The sequence below is a fragment of the Aspergillus fijiensis genome, assembly GCF_003184825.1.
Source record: "Aspergillus fijiensis CBS 313.89 unplaced genomic scaffold BO72scaffold_6, whole genome shotgun sequence".
Taxonomy (NCBI): domain Eukaryota; kingdom Fungi; phylum Ascomycota; class Eurotiomycetes; order Eurotiales; family Aspergillaceae; genus Aspergillus; species Aspergillus fijiensis.
In genome coordinates this window covers 30,647-49,634 of record NW_024468982.1, presented here as the reverse complement: position 1 = coordinate 49,634, position 18,988 = coordinate 30,647, and the positions used below count along the sequence as shown (strand labels likewise).

At 55.9% G+C, this 18,988-nt stretch overlaps 5 protein-coding genes across 5 annotated transcripts; 2 read left to right on the top strand and 3 right to left on the bottom strand.

Moving 5' to 3' along the window:
* The first annotated feature begins 452 nt into the window (after window positions 1–452).
* BO72DRAFT_524522 (DNA-directed RNA polymerase I core subunit RPA135) lies at window positions 453–4,530 on the top strand. Its single transcript, XM_040949881.1, has 3 exons — window positions 453–1,032; window positions 1,104–3,543; window positions 3,617–4,530. Exons 1-3 carry the CDS (start codon window positions 529–531, stop codon window positions 4,396–4,398), a joined length of 3,726 nt encoding a protein of 1,241 aa, XP_040805055.1. The 5' UTR covers window positions 453–528; the 3' UTR covers window positions 4,399–4,530.
* A 581-nt stretch (window positions 4,531–5,111) lies between these two features.
* Window positions 5,112–6,798, bottom strand: pre2 (proteasome core particle subunit beta 5). The gene is made up of 6 exons (XM_040943855.1): window positions 6,530–6,798; window positions 6,247–6,354; window positions 6,012–6,167; window positions 5,891–5,939; window positions 5,716–5,825; window positions 5,112–5,616 (listed from the first exon to the last, which is right to left on the bottom strand). Exons 1-6 carry the CDS (start codon window positions 6,659–6,661, stop codon window positions 5,281–5,283), a joined length of 891 nt encoding a protein of 296 aa, XP_040805054.1. The 5' UTR covers window positions 6,662–6,798; the 3' UTR covers window positions 5,112–5,280.
* Window positions 6,799–6,961: 163 nt separating this feature from the next.
* Window positions 6,962–9,189, bottom strand: BO72DRAFT_444590 (Eisosome component PIL1/LSP1 family protein). Its single transcript, XM_040943854.1, has 3 exons — window positions 8,692–9,189; window positions 8,111–8,618; window positions 6,962–8,047 (listed from the first exon to the last, which is right to left on the bottom strand). Exons 1-3 carry the CDS (start codon window positions 8,700–8,702, stop codon window positions 7,133–7,135), a joined length of 1,434 nt encoding a protein of 477 aa, XP_040805053.1. The 5' UTR covers window positions 8,703–9,189; the 3' UTR covers window positions 6,962–7,132.
* A 1,616-nt stretch (window positions 9,190–10,805) lies between these two features.
* Window positions 10,806–13,426, bottom strand: BO72DRAFT_474718 (uncharacterized protein). The gene is made up of 3 exons (XM_040947289.1): window positions 13,240–13,426; window positions 12,895–13,158; window positions 10,806–12,821 (listed from the first exon to the last, which is right to left on the bottom strand). The coding sequence occupies exons 1-3, from the start codon at window positions 13,273–13,275 to the stop codon at window positions 11,052–11,054; spliced, it is 2,070 nt and encodes a 689-aa protein (XP_040805052.1). The 5' UTR covers window positions 13,276–13,426; the 3' UTR covers window positions 10,806–11,051.
* A 1,053-nt stretch (window positions 13,427–14,479) lies between these two features.
* BO72DRAFT_465487 (putative MFS transporter) lies at window positions 14,480–18,758 on the top strand (the record flags this gene model as incomplete). Its single annotated transcript, XM_040946716.1, has 7 exons — window positions 14,480–14,708; window positions 14,810–14,843; window positions 14,898–15,062; window positions 15,122–15,593; window positions 15,649–15,976; window positions 16,031–16,340; window positions 16,991–18,758. 7 exons carry the CDS (start codon window positions 14,480–14,482, stop codon window positions 18,756–18,758), a joined length of 3,306 nt encoding a protein of 1,101 aa, XP_040805051.1.
* Between the last annotated feature and the right edge of the window lie 230 nt (window positions 18,759–18,988).

The following is an 18,988-nucleotide window of genomic DNA, read 5'->3' as shown; positions in this document are numbered from 1 at the left end:
GACAAAATACTCCATCAGCGCAGGAACTGGGAACATCCAGCAGGCTGGCGTCCACTTAGACTCGACCTCGAATCGATAGTTCCATGCTAAAAGCACGACCATCAATGACGAGGGAGGATGGGTCCGCCGCCGCCATTGATTGTGGATTGATTGATTGGCATTGATTGATTGTCTGGCTATGAAGAGGCCCCGCCCGGGTCCGGCATGCTCTTTGCCTTGTTGCCTAAGGTGGTAAGGCGGAACTTCTGTCCCGTGCGTTAGTCCCGTGATGCGAATGGCGGTCTGCATTTTCTGCCAGCACTTTCTGCCCTTCCCCTCAGTCCCGTGATCTCTGCCTCAGGCCACCAAGTATCTACCTGCACGGCTATCAACACGTGATGATATCTGTCCGTCGGGTCCACCTCGAAAAATTTCCCCGTCGGTCGAGGATGAGGCTTCGTCCGTTCCTCAGACTGAACTTGGGGTCTCACTCCAGTCTTCTGGGTATTATCAAAGAGCGCTTCTACTGCGCCAGACGCTTCTCTCACCATGGCTCCCACAGCGGCGACAGACACCAATTGGTCTGTCAACTACGATACCCTGAAGCGGGAGAAGCTCTTCAGGAACCCTCCCACCGACCATACCGCATACCCAGCGTTGGCCGCCTCCATCCGGCCGCACGTCGATTCTTTCAATGCGCTCTTCGACGGTCCCAAGACCCTGGAAGAGGCCCTGAAGGACATTGGCACCAAGACTTTCCTCGACGGCGATGCTGAAACACCCGAACAGAAGAAGGCTCGCATTGCGGAGGGCCGCAAGGCTCCGAGACGCAACCGGCTCAACGTTCGGATCAGTGAAGTTTTTCTCGAGAAGCCCGCACTGCCCCCTACCAACAAGTTCGCGACTCGCAACCGCAATATCTATCCCTCGGAATGCCGTGAGAGACACGCGACGTATCGCGGGAAGCTGCGCGCTCGCATCGAGTGGCAGGTCAACAATGGCGATTGGATGGAGTCGGTCCGAGAATTGGGCCAGGTCCCCATTATGCTGAGGGTAAGTTGACGACGAGCTGGACTTTGTCTGTCTGTCCGGTGACGGTCCGCAGTTACTGACCACGCTGGCAGACCAACCGGTGCCATCTCGAGAAGGCGACCCCTCATGAACTCGTCGAGCACAAGGAAGAATCGGAGGAGCTGGGTGGTTATTTCATTGTCAACGGAAACGAGAAGCTCATTCGAATGCTGGTGGTCGGAAAGCGAAACTACCCCATGGCGATCATCCGTGGTTCCTTCGTCAAGCGTGGCCACACATACACCAAATACGGTATCCAGATCCGGTCCGTAAGGCCAGATCAGACATCGCAAACGAACTCTCTACACTACTTGACCGACGGCAACCTGACCTTCCGTTTCTCCTGGAGAAAGAACGAGTACCTCATCCCGGTGATGATGATCCTCAAGGCCTTGGTAGAGACGAACGATCGCGAGATCTTCGAGGGAATCGTGGGCGGCGCCTCGTCTGAGGGCATCAAGAACACATTCATCACGGATCGTGTGGAGTTGCTGCTTCGGACATACAAGGCATACAACAAGCACAGCCGCTCGGCCTGCCGATCATATCTCGGAGAGAAGTTCAAACCTGTTCTTGGAGTCGCGGCCGACATGTCCAACGAAGATGCTGGTACCGAGTTCCTCCGCAAGGTTGTCCTCCCCCACCTGGGCTGCCACAACGTCACCGAAACCCAGGATTACGACAAGTTCAAGATGATCCTGTTCATGATCCGAAAGCTCTATGCATTGGTTGCCGGAGATTGCGCTCCGGACAATCCGGATGCGGTCTCCAACCAAGAAATCCTTCTTGGTGGTTTCCTCTACGGAATGCTTCTCAAGGAAAGGCTCGAGGAATGGGTGAGGTCTTTCAGCCCAATTCTCAGGGACTGGTCCAACCGCAACAGCGGAGCCAAGTTCACCGATTCCGCATTCGAGAGGGACTTCCTCAGCAAGGTTGTGAAGCGGTCCAACGAGAACATCGGAGGAGCTCTTGAATATTTCCTTTCCACCGGTAACCTGGTCAGTCCCACTGGTCTTGATTTACAGCAGGCATCCGGTTACACTGTCATGGCAGAAAAGATCAACTTCTACCGGTTCATCAGTCACTTCCGCATGATTCACAGAGGTAGCTTCTTCGCACAGCTCAAGACCACCACGGTCCGTAAGCTGTTGCCTGAGAGTTGGGGTTTCTTCTGCCCTGTACACACTCCTGATGGAGCTCCTTGTGGTCTGCTTAACCATCTTGCGCACAAGTGCTTGATCGCCACTAGTGACGTTGATGTATCAAAAATTCCCAAGGTACTGGTGCAGTTGGGTGTTCGTTCTGAGTCGTCTGTTTCTGTGGAGGAGAGCGTGACTGTCCAGCTGGACGGACGCGTTATTGGATACTGCTCCCCCAAGCAGGCCGGCGCAATTGCCAACACGCTAAGACGCTGGAAGGTGGCAGGAGACGACCGTATCCCTCTCGAGCTGGAGATCGGCTACGTCCCCAACTCCAATGGCGGTCAGTATCCTGGTATCTACATGTTCTCGCAAGCCGCCAGAATGTTCAGACCCGTCAAGTACCTGCCCCTGGGCAAGCTCGACTACGTCGGCCCATTCGAGCAGCCCTTCATGGAGATTGCCTGCATGCCCAACGATCTTATCTCGGGTGTCTCCACTCACATCGAGTTCACTCCCACGAACATGTTCTCCATTGTCGCCAATATGACGCCATTCTCCGATCAGAACCAATCCCCTCGTAACATGTACCAGTGTCAGATGAGCAAACAGACAATGGGTACGCCTGGTACTGCGATTGATTACCGCACCGACAACAAGCTGTACCGGTTGCAGACAGGTCAGACCCCGATCGTGCGGTCGCCGCTCTACAACGCCTACGGTCTGGACAACTTCCCCAACGGTACGAACGCTATTGTTGCTATTATCTCCTACACCGGTTACGACATGGACGACGCTATGATCATCAACAAATCCTCCCACGAACGTGGTTTCGGTCACGGTACGATCTACAAGACCAAGGTCCATGGCCTTGACGACAACGACTCCCGCCGGGGCAAGTCCCGCCGTGAGATCACCAAGCTCTTCGGTTTTGCCCCCGGTGACCAGATCAAGGCCGAGTGGCGTGCCACCCTCGATGAAGACGGTCTGCCTCACATTGGCGCCCGAGTCAAGGAAGGCAGCTATGTTGCGGCGTGGCACAACGTGCGGTATGACGCCGCCAGCGACTCGTACGTGAACGTGGATGGCGTCACCCACTTCGTGAAGTACAAGGACGCGGAAGAAGGATACATCGACAGCCTGCGCATCCTGGGCGCCGAATCCGGTGTCGAGCCCTGCCAATCGATCAGCGTCAAGTACCGCATTCCCCGTAAGCCGATCATCGGTGACAAGTTCTCCTCTCGTCACGGACAGAAGGGTGTTTGCTCGCAGCTCTGGCCCGCGGTGGACATGCCCTTCTCCGAAAGTGGCATCCAGCCCGACCTGATCATCAACCCTCACGCTTTCCCTTCCCGTAAGCTCTTCCCCCTTCCCCTAACCTCCTACACCCCTTCCTCAACATTCATCTAACCGCTCTTTCCAAACAGGTATGACAATCGCCCAGATGGTCGAATCCATGGCCGGTAAGGCCGGTGCCCTCCACGGCCACCCGCAAGACTGCACGCCGTTCCAGTTCTCCGAGGAGAACACGGCGGTGGACTACTTCGGGCAGCAGCTCCGCAAGGCCGGATACAACTACTTCGGCAACGAGCCCCTGTACAGCGGGATCACGGGCAAGGAGTTCGCGGCGGACATCTTCATCGGCGTGGTCCACTACCAGCGTCTGCGTCACATGGTCAACGACAAGTTCCAGGTCCGCACCACGGGCCCCGTCAACAACCTGACCGGCCAGCCCGTCAAGGGCCGTGCCAAGGGCGGTGGTATCCGTGTCGGCGAGATGGAGCGCGACTCGCTGATCGCCCACGGCGCCGCCTTCCTCCTGCAGGACCGTCTCATGAACTGCTCCGACTCCACCCGCTCCTGGATCTGCCGCGACTGCGGCTCCTTCCTCTCCACCCAGGTCGTCGCCTCCGCCGCCGGCTCCAGCAAGGCCCGCATCGCCGCCGCCAAGGCCGCTTCCTCCCAGTCCGCCAGCAGTAACAAAGACCACCACGGCCCCAGCAGCCTGTCCGGCCTCGTCCGCTGCCGTCGCTGCGCCCGCGAGGCCGTCTTCGATGACTCCCGCGCCGTCGTCTGGGAGGACGGGGACGGCCGTCGCTACGTCGGCGGCGATAACGTCACCGTCGTCGCCGTGCCGGGTGTGCTGCGGTACCTGGACGTCGAACTCGCTGCCATGGGTATCCGGATGAAATTCCGGGTGGATAACTAGGTCGCCAGCCGCCAGCCGCCAGCCCCCGCTAGGACAGAATGTGTCTTTTTTAAATCCCTCGCACAAAAAAAAGCATTGATTGTCGTATTTTGTTTTTCTTTTTTTTTTTTTTTTTTTTTTTTTTTTTTTTTTGTGGACTTTCACAGCAAGGAAGGGTCTGTGTGTTGAGGAGATCGGGTGTTGCTTTGGAGGGGATTCAGGAAATTCGATCTGAACTGTGTAATGACTCGCCGACAAAAGGAAGCTGGCGCAGAACTAGTCTTTCCCGGTACGTACCGGTAGGTCCTAAGTTTTTTTTTTTTTTTTTTTTTTTTTTTTTTTTTTTTTGTCATAGATGGGCGTATTTCAGCAACTTTTTTAATTTCTGCTTGGTTCTTGGAGACGAACGTTTGTATGCTACTTCACCACACTCACACATATGGTATGGATCTGTTATGTAGTGCATGTTGCTGTGAATAAGATTTTTTCTTTTCTTTCCATTCTGTTTCAACTGCTATGGTTGGGTGTGACATACGGGCTAGTCGCTATCTAGTAGGTACCTAATCACTATCATGGGTGTCGTCGGTGCATGTCTGTCTGTTACGCTATTTGTCTCCAGGCTATCATCTTCCCTCTGGAAAAGTACACACCCTAGCCGGCAAACCTGCTACCCTACGCCAGTTTGGGAATAACTACGGTTTCACTTCCATACCAGAACTCAGGAAAGCAGACCGACAGAAGTATCAAAGTTTGATCATTTCATAAAGTTATCCACTCCCCATACAAAATACCGGGAAAAAACTACCACTCAAGAGCGCGGGGGGTTTGGTAAACCTGCCTAGAGAGCCTAGAATCTATCTACTAGGTAGCCAGCCACCGACCCATCCTGTTCTATAGACCGAGCTACAACTCCGACGTGACGTTCGAGAACTCGCCCTTCTCCAGCTTCGTCTTCCAGAATATGGGGTTCATATCGTTGAAGCCGTGGTGGACCCAGCCTTCCTCCTTGACGTGGTACAGGTTGATGAAGCCACCGGAGTAGGCGTCGCGGTGCATGGCGGCCAGGATACTGCGGCGGCCGAGCTCGAGGGCCTCCTGCTCGGTCAGGTCGTACCGGTAGTTGGCGTCCAGCACGCCGTAGGCGAAGGTCTGGCCGGAGCCGACGCAGAAGAGGTTGCCGGCCAGCCGGGTGCCGTCGGAGTCGATGTAGTAGAGGGCGGGGCCTTCTTGCGGGGTCATCTGTATTCGGCCCAAAAGTGTTAGAGCATGATCCCATGGGTTCAAGGGATATGAATGGGGCCAAGGAGGGCCGGAGGGGGATGATGGGCTAAAACGTACGCCTGCTAACATCGTTCCCATGCTCAGACCCATCCCCTTGTACGCGTATGTTAGGTTGGCGAGGATTTTCGAGGCCGCGGCGACGGTGATACGGCGCTTGTGTCGGATTTCTATGCAACCCGAAAGGTTAGTGGTTGTGCCTCCGAGAAAGAGGGGAGGGGGGGGGGAAACCTACCGTGAAGTGTGCATTGCTGGCTCAGATATCTCAACCAATATTGACAATCCTGGGCGGCAAGCGCATGCCGTCAGCATTTTGCACTGCAAAAAAAAATTCTCGCAAACCGGGCAGCACATACAGCAGCACCACCAGCCATGGTCCCCAGCAGACCCGGAGTCGGCTCGTTCGTCGGCTTATCTTCGCCGCGACTCAACCGCGAAACAGGGATAACCTTCTTCACTGTCTGACTGGCGATCCAGTTTCCAGCCGTGGCTCTGGAATCGGTCGCGACGATCTTGTTGCAGAAACAAATCCGTCAGTTATCATTCTCTCGAGGCAAAGGATGTGGAAACTGGTGGAGAATGACGGCATACAATTCCGCCCTGGAACCGGAAAGCCAGCGTCGTCGTTCCGTGGGCAAGTTTGATGGGGCAGCTGGGGTTCGAGTGGTCATCGGTCATGGCACGGAGAAAGGCTCTGGACTGGATTCTGGGGTTAGCTGGTCGATCGTGGACTTCGTGAGAGGGGGGACAATTCATAGTGTCTAGTCGGGCGGCGACAGCGGCGGCGGCGTCGACTCCGAACATAGTCCGTATCGACGTCCACCAAGAGAGGGAGGCCTAAGTAGCACGCGGAGTCTGATGGCACAGTGCTCACATTATCGACGGGAGGAAGGCTGAACTTCAAGGACAGAGGTGGAAGGCTCTCGGTGAGATCACGCTGTTCTTGCTCGGAGTAGAACTCATTCTGGTGCGGCGCCCGCGTGTATTGGGCGACCAATTTATCCATGATGTGCGAGGGATGGTTATTGGGTTCGAAATGAATGGCAAGACGGGTGGTGAGGAAGAAAGGACACGGCAAATGGCGGAGGGAGGATGGAGAAGTATGAGATGGGAGATGGCAGATGCAGCTCGGGAGCTCTGATGATTGATGATGCTGGGGGTGGAAGCTCCAATCCCTCCGTCCGCGTCACGCTGGCCGCCTGGATCACGTGCTGTCTACCGTCTAGTTAACTGATCCACAGCAATTATGTGCTACTTCCTACTTGAATCTATTAAAACTTACTGGTCTTTTCACAAACGCAAGGTCAATAATCGCATTGCTACTTGTACAGAATCAAACTAACGGAGCAAACTCAATCTATGTTTACATTTTTCATCTTCTTGTTCGCTGATCCGACCTAAACCGTCATTCTCATAGTAACAGAACTTAAGACATGCAAGAGACCCAAAATCCAAACCGAACATGAACAGGTAAGAATCAAATCGGAACGGCAACTGGATGCGCAGGAATAGGACTCGATACATAGGGAACCTCAGAGCCACGAGAGATATGCGCCGACTGCAGGTCCTCTGATGTCCGCGGCAGCTCTTCGCTGGTCTTGCCAACGGGTTCGGAAACAACCCCGTTAGCCGTCTGTCCCTGGACTTCCTCACTAGTGTACTTCTCTGGAGCAGGAATACTGCTGGACTGCGCTTCGGTTCCACTAATGACGGCTGGGTCTTGAGCTGTACCGGTGGTATAGCGTTCTTCAGCAGCATTGGTAGTTGCGGGCTCCGGGGCGGAGGTGTCAGCATACAGCTCAGAGCCGGCGCCGTCGATGTAGCGGTCATGATCCGTTCCATTAGCATACGTATCCCGATGGGCTGCATCAGGATATGCCTCAGTACCGTGACCGTTCGCATACGGCTCGGCGGGGGTCTCGCGAGCATATCCATTTGCCCCAGTGTCGTTGCCGTTAGCATACGGCTCGGCGGGGGTATCACGGGCATATCCGTTCGCCCCAGTTCCTTGGGCATACGACCCCTCTGCGGAACCGTTCACGTCTCGCACGGAGTCCGAGGCAGTTGTTTCAACTGCATAAGCTCCTCGCGAGTCACGCACGCCACGACCGGACCGTGGCAAAAGGGTGCTGTCCAGGGCGTCCCCGGCTGAAGTATGAATGGGCTCTGCGCTGCTCTCCCACGCGCGAAGTTCATTCTCAGCATCCTCAATGACCTGTCTTGTGGCCGAAATCTGGTCATACTCCCGAGGGGAGTCTCCCGGGACGACCGGAGTGTCATCTAGATGGTTGAGCAACCGGCGTGCGTGACGGGCTAGCAGGATCTGCTTTTCTCCGCGCTCGATAACCGCCGCCAGGTGTAAATCGTACGCCTCCTTGAACTTCGACCGAGTCTATACACCTCACAGTCAATATCTCTCAGCCCTTCATTTGAAAGGAAGTTTCGAAAAACATACCACATTAGTCAACTGCGCCTCAGCCACCAGACTCTGCGCCTCGGCCCGGACGAGCTCCTGCTCCAGGATATCGATCCGGTTGCTCTGCGGCTCCTTCCACTTGAGCTTCTGGATCTCGTCGGCGATCTTGGCGCGCTGGTCGCGCGACGGCTGCACCGAGTTCTCGGTGTCCCGGATGTGCTTCAGGACCACGCGCGACTCCTCGAGGTACTGGGCGAAGTTGTCCTCCTGCTCGCCCATCTCCGCCATCAGGACGGCGAGCTTGTCCGTGATGTCCGAGACGGCGTCGTCCTCCGTCCACTCGCCCCAGTCGGACAGCTGGTTGGCGATGGAGACGCGCTCCCGGCCGGCCTTCTCGTGGGCGCCGATGGCCGCGTTCTCGTTCTTGATGAGCTGGTTGAGTCGCCGGCTGGTCTCGGGCTGCTGGTGGCCGCGCAGGGTCGAGAAGCTGAACCGGGTCCGGTTGGGCGCGGAGTTCCTCCGGCCCCGGATGGACATGTTGCGGTGCCTGAGCGAGGTAGCGGTCAGCCGCGCGAAAAGTCTACATGCATCGAGAGTGCTCGAAGGGCTGGCTTGCGTACATGATTGCCATGATACTATTCAGTGTCGTTACTTGTTTTTTGAGGGACTATACAATTAAGAGAAGAGGTTGTACTGGAGAGCGTAGTGGTCGGATGCTTGGAAGCAGGAAACAGGGACGAAATGACGTTCGAGATAAGATCGCTCCTTCCCTGGACGTACAGATTTACTTGTTTGTTTGAAAGAGGTAGTAAGCACTCAATGTGAGCAAGGCAGTCAGTTGCAGATTGTTCGAGGTAGGTAGAGTAGAGTAGAGTAGTATTGTGTCGAGATCTGAAACACGGGATACAGATAGATAATGTCACAGATCGATCAGCGGTGGAGTTTTAAGACAGACGAACCTCGCCGGGGAAGTGGTTCATGCGGTGGGCACATCTTGTGAGTGATGTGATTGTTTCGATGGCGTATGTACGAGTCCAATGCAGTGACGTCATGCGGGCATGGACGGATGCTGTAGGCTGTGAGCTGTTGAAGTCATTGTCCGCTTGCAGAATCTCGCGATCCCATGGGTGGGATGGAGTTTAATCTCCTTTGGTGATCGGGGAAGTGGAGTGGATCATGTGCTTGTAGAACTAAAGCTCAAACCGACTAAGTATACCAACAGACAAACACAAACAACAACAACAACAACAACCCCCAATACGACACATAAAACAACAACCCCACAGATAAGTACAAACCAAAGCAGAACCACAGCACGCATACACACCGTCTGGCCATATCCTCAGCAATCACATAACACAGCGAGGCCCAAGCCCCCCCGATCTAACACCGAGCAGGAATATACTCCACCTCAACCTCGCATTCTCTCTCCCTCTCCACCTCCAATTCCCAAACCCGCCCACAACGCCCCCACCCACCCACAACAAGACACTCCTCCGGCTCCACGATCTCAATGCATTCCACCGCCCTCGCCCTCGCCGGGATATACCGGTACGCACGACGCACATCCACCCACGCCGGCCGCGGCCGTTCCACCCGAATGGGGATCAGGGATTCTTCGATGGTCTGGCACCGGGACCGGCTTCTGCGGACGGTCGTGTAGGAGGGAGCAGCAGGAGCGGCCGCAGGACGACGACGTCGCGGGGAGTAGCACCGCGGTGGGGGGCGGATGGGACTGCTGCTGCTACTGTGTCCGTGACGAGAGCGGCTGCGGCTGCGGCTTCGGTAATCCCTGAAACAGACGCTGCAGGTTTCCTCGGTGCATTCCGTGAAGCACATCGCGTCGCGTTCGCGGTGCTGCATACGTATACGTATACCGTCGACTTGAGTATCGTATAGCGTATAGCGTATAGAAAGCGCACGGCGACTAGGAATGAGGGTGTAGATCTAGATGTGGTAGCAGGAGCAAGAGCGGTAATATGCGGTTGTGCTTGCTCAGGCTACGCTGAATCTCTAGAACTGGTGGATTTGCTCGACCTTATGCACCACTCCAACAGATCAGCCTCGGGACTCTTATACCCAGGCTTGAGCACAGGGATACCTAGTAACCTCAAATTTGGGGGACCTGGGTGTGTTTCAGATTCGGTGGCACAGCCCGCGTGCTGAGGTGCAGTTTCCCTGGATATCATTTCTCTTAAAGACAGACCTAAACTTCTCAAAGATCGATTGGAGGGGGTTTCCTGAGTGAGAGTTGGGACGTTTGGTGTGTTCTGCGTCCTCGGGGAATGGGGTCACTTGACCCGCGCATCTGCCGGTGATCGGGCCCGGTGATTGGGGAATGGGGTTCTCAACTTTTAGGCTTGAAGTTCGGGGGAGTAATATGATATTCAGAGGGGGTGTTCGTTCCTCTGACTTTGAGGTATGACTGACACGGAGAATTCGAATTGAGGGTCAGTGGCTGGTGATGTGGTGATGTGACGGACTGGTCTGCTGTACCCTAATATTGGAGGCGTGGGTGTGCCTTGAGGGGGAAATAACTACCTCTCCGGGAGTAGGACGAGGGCTGCTTTTTTACTCGACGAATCTCTGGCAGTCTGCTGATGATGTGAGAATCCGGAATGGTTGTTGAGGTGGGATACCATAGTAGTACTATCCAGGGATGCCAGAGACCAGTCTTAGTTTCTGTAGAGCACCGGGGAGATCATTTAGATCATGAATATGAAAAGGATTATAAGTAGATTTGAAACCCTGTCACCTTATTGATTCGGATCCAGGAGACAACAGCAACGGCATATCCCTATCTCTACACCGGTCTCCACCTCGACCTATACCTGACAGCGCTTGGAAGGCCGGAAGACGACCACAAGAAACAAATTTAGCGCCAAACCAAGGGGTTGAATACCATACCAACAACACCGCACCGATTCATTACAAGACATCTAGAACTATCCCGAAACACCCAGGTCGGCAGCCGACTCTCTTAGGACATGTCGTCGGCATCGTGATGGTGGGTATTTTCATTATCCGACGCATGGAAAGCGTCTCCGAAGGCGGAGTTCTCCAGGTCGGGAAGATCAAGCCCATCATTCTGCTCGGTGTAGGCGGCGAGTGCGTCGCCAGCGCTGTCCATGTTGGTAAAGTCGAAGTTGGCCCCGTCCAGACCATTGTCCCCGGAACTGCCTGCGTTGCCGGGGGTTAATCCTTGGAGGCCGCTGCCCGGAGTATCGACACCTGGTAAAGAGCTTTCGCCAGGTACAGTCTGGTCCTTCTTCTCTTCGTTGACCATCACCCAGTCTCCAGTCTCCCCGGCGGCACTCGCAGGTTGCTGGTCGCCCATATCCATTTCGATGTCCAAAGAGGTGGAGGGGCCCTGCTGAGGGACTTGCGCTGCCGGTTGAGGCTGTTGTGGGACTGCCCCACCCGCTCCAGGTGCGCCGGCCGGGTTAGGGACATGTGTTGGCCCAGTCTGGCCGGCATCCTGCATTGTTGACGAGACACCTGGAGCTGTTCCCGGTGAGCCCAGCTGATCCAAAAAGTGGCTGTCGGCATTTTCCATATCAATGTCCCCCTCAGGTTGAGACTCGGGCTTCTGCTCCGGTTCGATTTTCTCGAGCAGACCACCTTTCTGCACACAAGAGACTCGAGGCTCTGGCACAATCTGCCTCTGCCACACTTTCTCCACGTCCCGCACAATATCGTCAACTTTGTACTTGGCCGGGTTCTCAATGTGAGCCGCCTGCGAGTCATCCTCTTCCGAGGGAAGCACCAGGCGACCTTCCAATCTCCATGGCTCCGAGCCTGTCTCTGCGGGATCCGCTGCGGCTTCCCGGAGTCGGAGTTCTGCGTCCTTGAGGAGAGAGGTGCGGTTGAACTTCTCCATACGACGTGCGTGGCGCTTTTTTAGCTTCTCGATCTCCGCCGTCATATCCGCGACCTTCTTAGCGACCCGATCAGCGAACTCCTCGGCCTTGGCGGGTTCCAACTTCTCAGCCTGCGAGGTGGCGGTGGCATCTTTTGTTTCTCCGTTGGTAGGTCCGACCGGTGCATCAAAGAAGCCGGCCGTCAATGATTCGAGTGCACCTTTCCGGCCTAGGCCCAGAGAGACGGGCGTGATCTGACTGATGGCATAAGGCGAAGCGAATATCTCCTCCATCCACTCATGATGTTGCGTGTAGCGCACTTTACTGATTTCGCGAGGTGTGAGGAGATCCATGGTGTCCCCAGTTGAGACGTCTTCATCCTCCAGGGCAAAATCTGTCGTGGCAGCGTTCACCGCGGTGGAAGAAGCACGATGCCCGCGGGGGGCCTTGGCCGGCGGGGCAGCGGCGGGAGGTGGCACGCCTGGTCCGGGTGGAGGGTAGAATGGCTGACGTCCGACGATAGCACTCGGGTAAGCTCCAGGCATCTGCGGGAAGCCCTGGGGCGCCATGTGTGGGGGGAAGTTGATGGCGGGCCAGTTGTTCCGATCGTGCAGCATGAAGTCCTTGCGGGCGAGCTGGCCTTGGCTCTGCAAGAAGCGCCGCTGAGCTAGCATGTTCTGCACCTGAGGTATGACGGGAATCCGGCTCGCAGCAATATGGTCTTGAGGAGGCGCTCTCGTGTAGTGGACGATCCACAAGGCGGGATCGGGGTTGGGCAGGTTGGGGTTGGGAACCTTCGGAGGCAGCAGGCGATACCGGCGACGGCAATGCATTGCCATGGATTCGTTCGGAGGGTGATATCCGCTACGGTGTAGCCACATCTCGACTGTCTGTTGTGTTCTTATGTTAGTGATCAATATGTCTGCGCGCAGGGCAGCTTTGGATCGGTAGTTGTTGACGTACATAGCCACGAGCATCAAAGGTGAAGGCCTGTTCGACATCGGCCCAAACATATCCATCACTAGCGAAATTGGTTCCGAGTTGGTTGAGTGGCTGCCATGTAAGCATAACCGACCCATCTTGAGGCGCATCGAGGAAGGTCCAGTGCATTGGTTGCTGTTCGCGCACGACCTTGGCTGCGCCGAGCAGGTATTCCACAACAGTGTCTGTAGGCATCATATGCATCAATGGGTAGCGTTGCCGCGACACCAGATGCATGTGCGGCAGCTGGAGTGGTCAACATGATGTCGAGTTAGTGCTCAAGCTCCATACTGATTCACTTCATTCGAAGGATTAACGTTAACGTACCAGCTGCGCGGGAACACGGGTCGCCGGGTCGTCCATGTTGACTGAGCAGCCTCGATGGCGGAGGATCGCAGGCACTAAGTCTGTCGCAAAATGATGGGAGTGGGGGGGTATTGAACAGTTCAGACACAGAAGATTGAGAAGCGAGAAGGCCTGTCAGCGATCACGCAGCGACGTATACTGAGCGAAGACACCGAATCCTTAACGCGACGCGGAAATTTGAGGTTCCTTAGCAATTCAGTTGGCTGCGGTACGGGAGTCCATAGAGTCCTCAAGCACACTCTGACGCCTGAATCCCCAGGCATTAAGGAGGCACCCGATCAGGACTAGTGTCGGGGGTCGGAGCGCTTTTACTCTTTCCAGCTGGAGATCGTCTCATTCCCCGCAATGTAGACAGACTGCTTGAAGAAGGTTTCCTGATCTACATACAATCCATACATCCTCGACTCGCTTACCCACCCACCCCGATGACTCGCACGGGCTGGTCTTTGCTATCCCTTTTACGGGTGCTTTTGACAAACAAGTCTCTCTGAGTCTCCTGGCCAAACGTGCATCCATCACTGTATACTCGTTCATGCTGGGAGAGGCATGCATCAGAATGCGCAAGGGGGATGAAACAAATCAGACCGGGATATCCAGCCTCTTTCACCTCGGCTATCATCCAATGCTATCACTCAGTCTCTGATCAAGCCTTGCGCCCGCTCGGATGGTTTCATCTCAAGCTTTGGCCCGCCACCCATGAACCGATGGGTTTGTCTCCGCATACTCCCTAATCGGGTGTGCGAAAGCATGTCATCATATCCCCGAGGAGCGAGCCCCATGCGTCCATTCTGCCGGTTTTCTGCACATTCAGTATAGTGTATCTTTCACTCTCTCGGATGATTGGGTATGAGCTCTGTCCCACGTATCACACACAGCTCTCTTAGAAAGTGACCTCAATCGGCTCGGCATGACACTCCACTCATCGACTACACCCCCTCCCTCGTTTCCTCAAATTTTCACGTCACCCCTCGCTAGCTCGACGTCTAAACTGTGTGGTCGGGGGGAAACTCGCAGGTCAGGCTGGTAGCCTTTTGTCCAATCGTCTAAATCCGTGCCAAACCATAAACAGCGTAAAGGCTTTGGTGCGGACGCGTTCATAAAGCAGTGTGCTCCCCTCGCCACAACATAGAAGTCACCATTACACCTCTGTTGCTGTCATCAATCTTCTGTCACTCCGCATCGCGACACTTCAAAGTCGACCATGGGGCTGTTCGGGAAGAAAGTCACCCCAAGCAGTCCTGCTGAGGATGTCGACGCCATTGTCGAGGCTCCGAGTCACGATGCGGAAAAGCAGCAGCCCATGCACAAGGAAGAAACCCACACCGCGCTCCCGCAGATGCCTCAAACTGCAATGTCGATAGATCCTGCATTGGAAGCTCGAGTGCTGAGAAAGTTGGACCTTAGAGTTCCGACCTTGCTAGGATTTCTCTGTATGCTGCGTCCTGCCTAATTCATCTCCTGCACGATTGCACATGATTCCTTCTCAGATCAGTACACTCGATTCCTTATCTGACTTGACGGCTTCGCACAGATCTCTTATCGCTGCTCGACAGGAGCAACATCGGGTAGGCTTGAACGCACAATATACATTAATCTCCATTGGGCTAATGAGCAAGCAGGAATGCCAAAATTGCGGGAATGGAAGAGGATCTCAACCTCACGGGAAATCGATACTCATGGCTCCTGACAATCTTCTACATTTCGTATACTCTTTTTGAGTTCCTGGCGCTGATGTGGAAGATAATGCCTCCGCACAGATGGGCAGCTATTACCGTCCTGAGTTGGTATGTTCAGACTCGACTTATACCTCCCATGTCTTGAGTCGGAGCCTTATGCTGTATAGGGGTATTGTGGCAACTTGTCAGGCGGCAGTGCAGAATTGGGGAGGATTGATGGCCCTGCGGTTTCTGTTGGGCATGTCGGAAGCTGCCTTCGGCCCAGGAAGTCCATACCTGCTATCATTCTTTTATCGGCGCCATGAGTTAGGACTTCGATGCGGCATGTTTTTGTCGGCAGCCCCTTTGGCAAACACCTTTGCAGGCGCTCTCGCTTATGCTATCACCTCCGGCCATGCTAAGATAGCGAATTGGCGGCTGTTGTTCCTGGTGGAAGGGAGCCCGTCACTCTTGGCGGCCATTCTGGCTTGGTTTTACCTGCCAGATCACCCGTCGTCCGCACGTTTCCTGACCGAAGAAGAGAAAGAAGTCACACGGGCCAGATCGCTTCGACGGAGTGGTGAGAGCGAGCGAGTTAGTGGGATCGACTGGAAAGAATTAGGCCATACTTTGCTGGATGCGAAGGCGTGGATCTTGGCAGTATGTTCCCAGACCAGCCGCCTTCGCCTGGGGTGTATATTGACAACAATTTTAGTTCATGTACTTCAGCTGCAACGTGAGCTTCTCATCATTGCCCGTTTTTTTGCCGACGATCCTGGAAGATATGGGGTTTACCTCCATCAACGCTCAGGGGCTGACGGCACCGCCATTCTTTGCGTCCTTCCTCGTCACGATCGCTACGACATGGGTTGCTGATCGGATTCAGCAGCGGGGCCTGGTGATTGCTTGTGCCTCTCTAGTCGGTGCTGTTGGCTACGTATTACTTGCGGCTTGCAACTCTGTTGGCGTTCGTTACCTTGGCGTGTTCCTTGCTGCTATCGGGGTGTTCCCGTCTATCGCCAACATTCTTCCCTGGGCTCTGAGTAGGTCAACTGCCCTAGCAAGTGATGATACACGCACTAATATGGCTTTTATAGACAACCAAGGCTCGGATAGCCGACGAGGCATGGGCATTGTCATTCTTAACGTCATCGGCCAGTGTGGTCCCTTTTTGGGGACCAATGTTTTCCCATCCAGCGATTCACCTCGCTACACTCGCGGGTTGTCTATCTGCGCCGCGTTCATGTTTTTCAACACGATTCTTGCACTGTCTTTGCGAGTTCTCCTGGCCTGGGAGAATCGCCGTCTGGATCAGCGGTATGGTGCAGTGGCGGAATGGACAGCTGGGGCCAAGGATAATACGGCTGTGGGGGAGGAGAATTATGGGGCGGGCTTCCGATATGTGTTGTAGGTTGTGGTGTTTTTTAGCGTGTTTGGTTTAATGCTATTTGTTGCGATAATGAGGTCATGCTCTTTGGCGAACTAGAAGTATGCTGAGCCTAAATTGGAAAGCAATTGCATGGTGTTGAGATTATTGGTGAAACTGAATGTAGTTTGCGGTGATCACCGGAGGGGTAGCAGTGTACTTCAAGGTTGCAGACTCCACCTCAGCGGGGATATATCTCGGCTACGTCAACCCAATCGTCAACACAACACCAGCATCTCGCAACCTCGCTTCTGTTACCTTCATTTTATTACTCCCCTTTAAGCCTTACTGCTGACAGCATAGTCGACTACATTACCACCTTTTGCCCTGCGCTAGCAGCCTCACAACCAAGCTAGCCACACACCCCCCAAAACCATGCGCCTAAGGTCTTGACCACCGCAGCACTTACCGTGTTGACCTCACTCACATTTGAGAACCTCATTCCACTCCGGTGCCCACTGAGCCCCAGAAACCGATCCCAGCATGACCGAACCAACAACCACGAACCCGAATCTCTACGGGATTGTGGATATGGGAAGGTGAGTCAGTCAGTCCCCCACACAACCCATCAACTACATAACACCCTCGAAACCCCCTCGAGCCAAAAGCACTAAACCTCCCAAACCCACAGCAACGGCATCCGCTTCTCAATCACTGACCTCTCCCCCCCCACCGCCCGCCTCCTGCCCACCGTCTACCAATCCCGCGCCGCAATTTCTCTCTACGATGCCCAATTCTCCCCGCAGACAGAAACAGAAACGCGAACGCGAACGCAAACACGGGGCCCGATCCCGGACACAACCATCGCCCAAGTCCTCGACCACCTGCGCCACTTCCAATCCACATGCAGCGACTTCGGGGTGAGTGCGACCAACATCCACGTGCTGGCGACGGAGGCGACGCGGACGGCGCCGAACGCGGCGGCGTTCTGTGGTGCGATCCGCGCGCACACCGGCTGGGAGGTGCGGCTGCTGACCAAGGAGGAGGAAGGGCGGATTGGCGCCTTGGGGGTCGCGAGCTCTTCGGCGAGGGTGGCCGGGATTGCCATGGATTTGGGCGGCGGGAGTACTCAGATTACGTGGGTTGTGGAGGAGGACGGTGGGGCAGTGCGGACGAGTCCTCGGGGCGCGTTCAGTTTTCCGTACGGCGCGGCGGCGTTGGGTCGGTTGCTTCGGGAGGCTGAGGCTGAGGCTGATACCAAGTCGAGCGATGATGGAACGATGGCGTTGGGGGCGCTCAAGGCCGAGATGACCCGCCAGTTCCAGACGGCGTATCGCGAGCTCGAGGTGCCGGATTCCCTCTTGCTCGGGACCCAGGGGGAAGGAGGCTGCCAACGCAGTCTATATCTCTGCGGCGGCGGGTTCCGCGGCTGGGGGTACGTGCTCATGAAGACGTACTCCGACAAACAGAGCGAGGACGAGGGCGAGGCGTACCCGATCCCCATCATCAACGGGTTCCGGGTCCCGCGGGCGGAATTCCACGACACCGCCGCGGTGCTGCAGGAAGTTGCAGACACCAACACTACTGCAACCACCACGACGACCAAAATCTACGGCGTGTCGCGGCGCCGCGCCGCGCAGATCCCCGCCGTCGCGTTTTTGGTGAACGTCATCATGGACGCGCTGCCCGCCGAGGCCATCACGCACATCCAGTTCTGCCAGGGCGGCGTCCGCGAGGGCTTCCTGTACGACCGGCTCCCGCCGGCGGTGCGCGCCCAGGACCCCCTCCTCGCCGCGACGCGGCCGTATGCGCCGCCGTCGGCGGACGTGCTGCGCGATCTGCTGCGGGCGGCGCTGCCGGACACGCCGTCACCGCGGGACGCGGACTCGTTCTATCTGCCCCAGTCATTCTGGGCGACGAATCTGCTGGCGGCGCTGGCGGATTTGCTGTTCGCGCATGCGAAGGTGCCCCGCGAGTCGCGCGCCGCCGCCGCGCTGCATAGCACCGCGACGGGGATCCTGGCGGCCACGAACTGTCTGTCGCATGTGGAGCGCGCGCTGATCGCGCTGGTGCTTTGTGAGCGCTGGGACGGGGAGCTCGCCCCGACCGATGAGGCGTACCAGCGGCAGCTGGTGCGGTGCGTGTCGCGCGAGGAGGCGTGGTGGTCTCGGTACCTGGGGCGCGTGGCGGCCTTAGTCGGGGATGTGTATCCTGCCGGCCGGGAGCCGGAGGAGGGCCGTTGGAGGGTGCGGTTCGAGACGGAGTGGAGCTCGGTCGTGAAGAAACAGGGAAGGGAAGTGCGCGACGTGCTGCACCTGACGGTGCGGCGTGGGGACACTGCCACCACGTCCATGCTACAGGAGATACTGACGGACAGGGCGGAGGGCCTGGAGAAGGTGGGCAAGAAGAAGAATTGGATTCATGGGCGCGGGGTGAAGGTCAAGGTCACTATCGTGTAGTATGGAGACTGGAAAGCGAGCCATGCGAAGTATGGTTGGACAGCCAGCCAGCTACGAAGTTACATGTGCCCTGATCCACGTCTCTCTACAGGTTGGCGTGAGGTGCACCTCAAGACATATCGTAGACAGTGTGATAGACGAATCTCCCCAGAGTTTGCCAACTGGAGTATCAAATTGCGTAGCTCACAAGGACCCTTGACCATAGCCAGCGAAATGGAGCCTGATTCGCC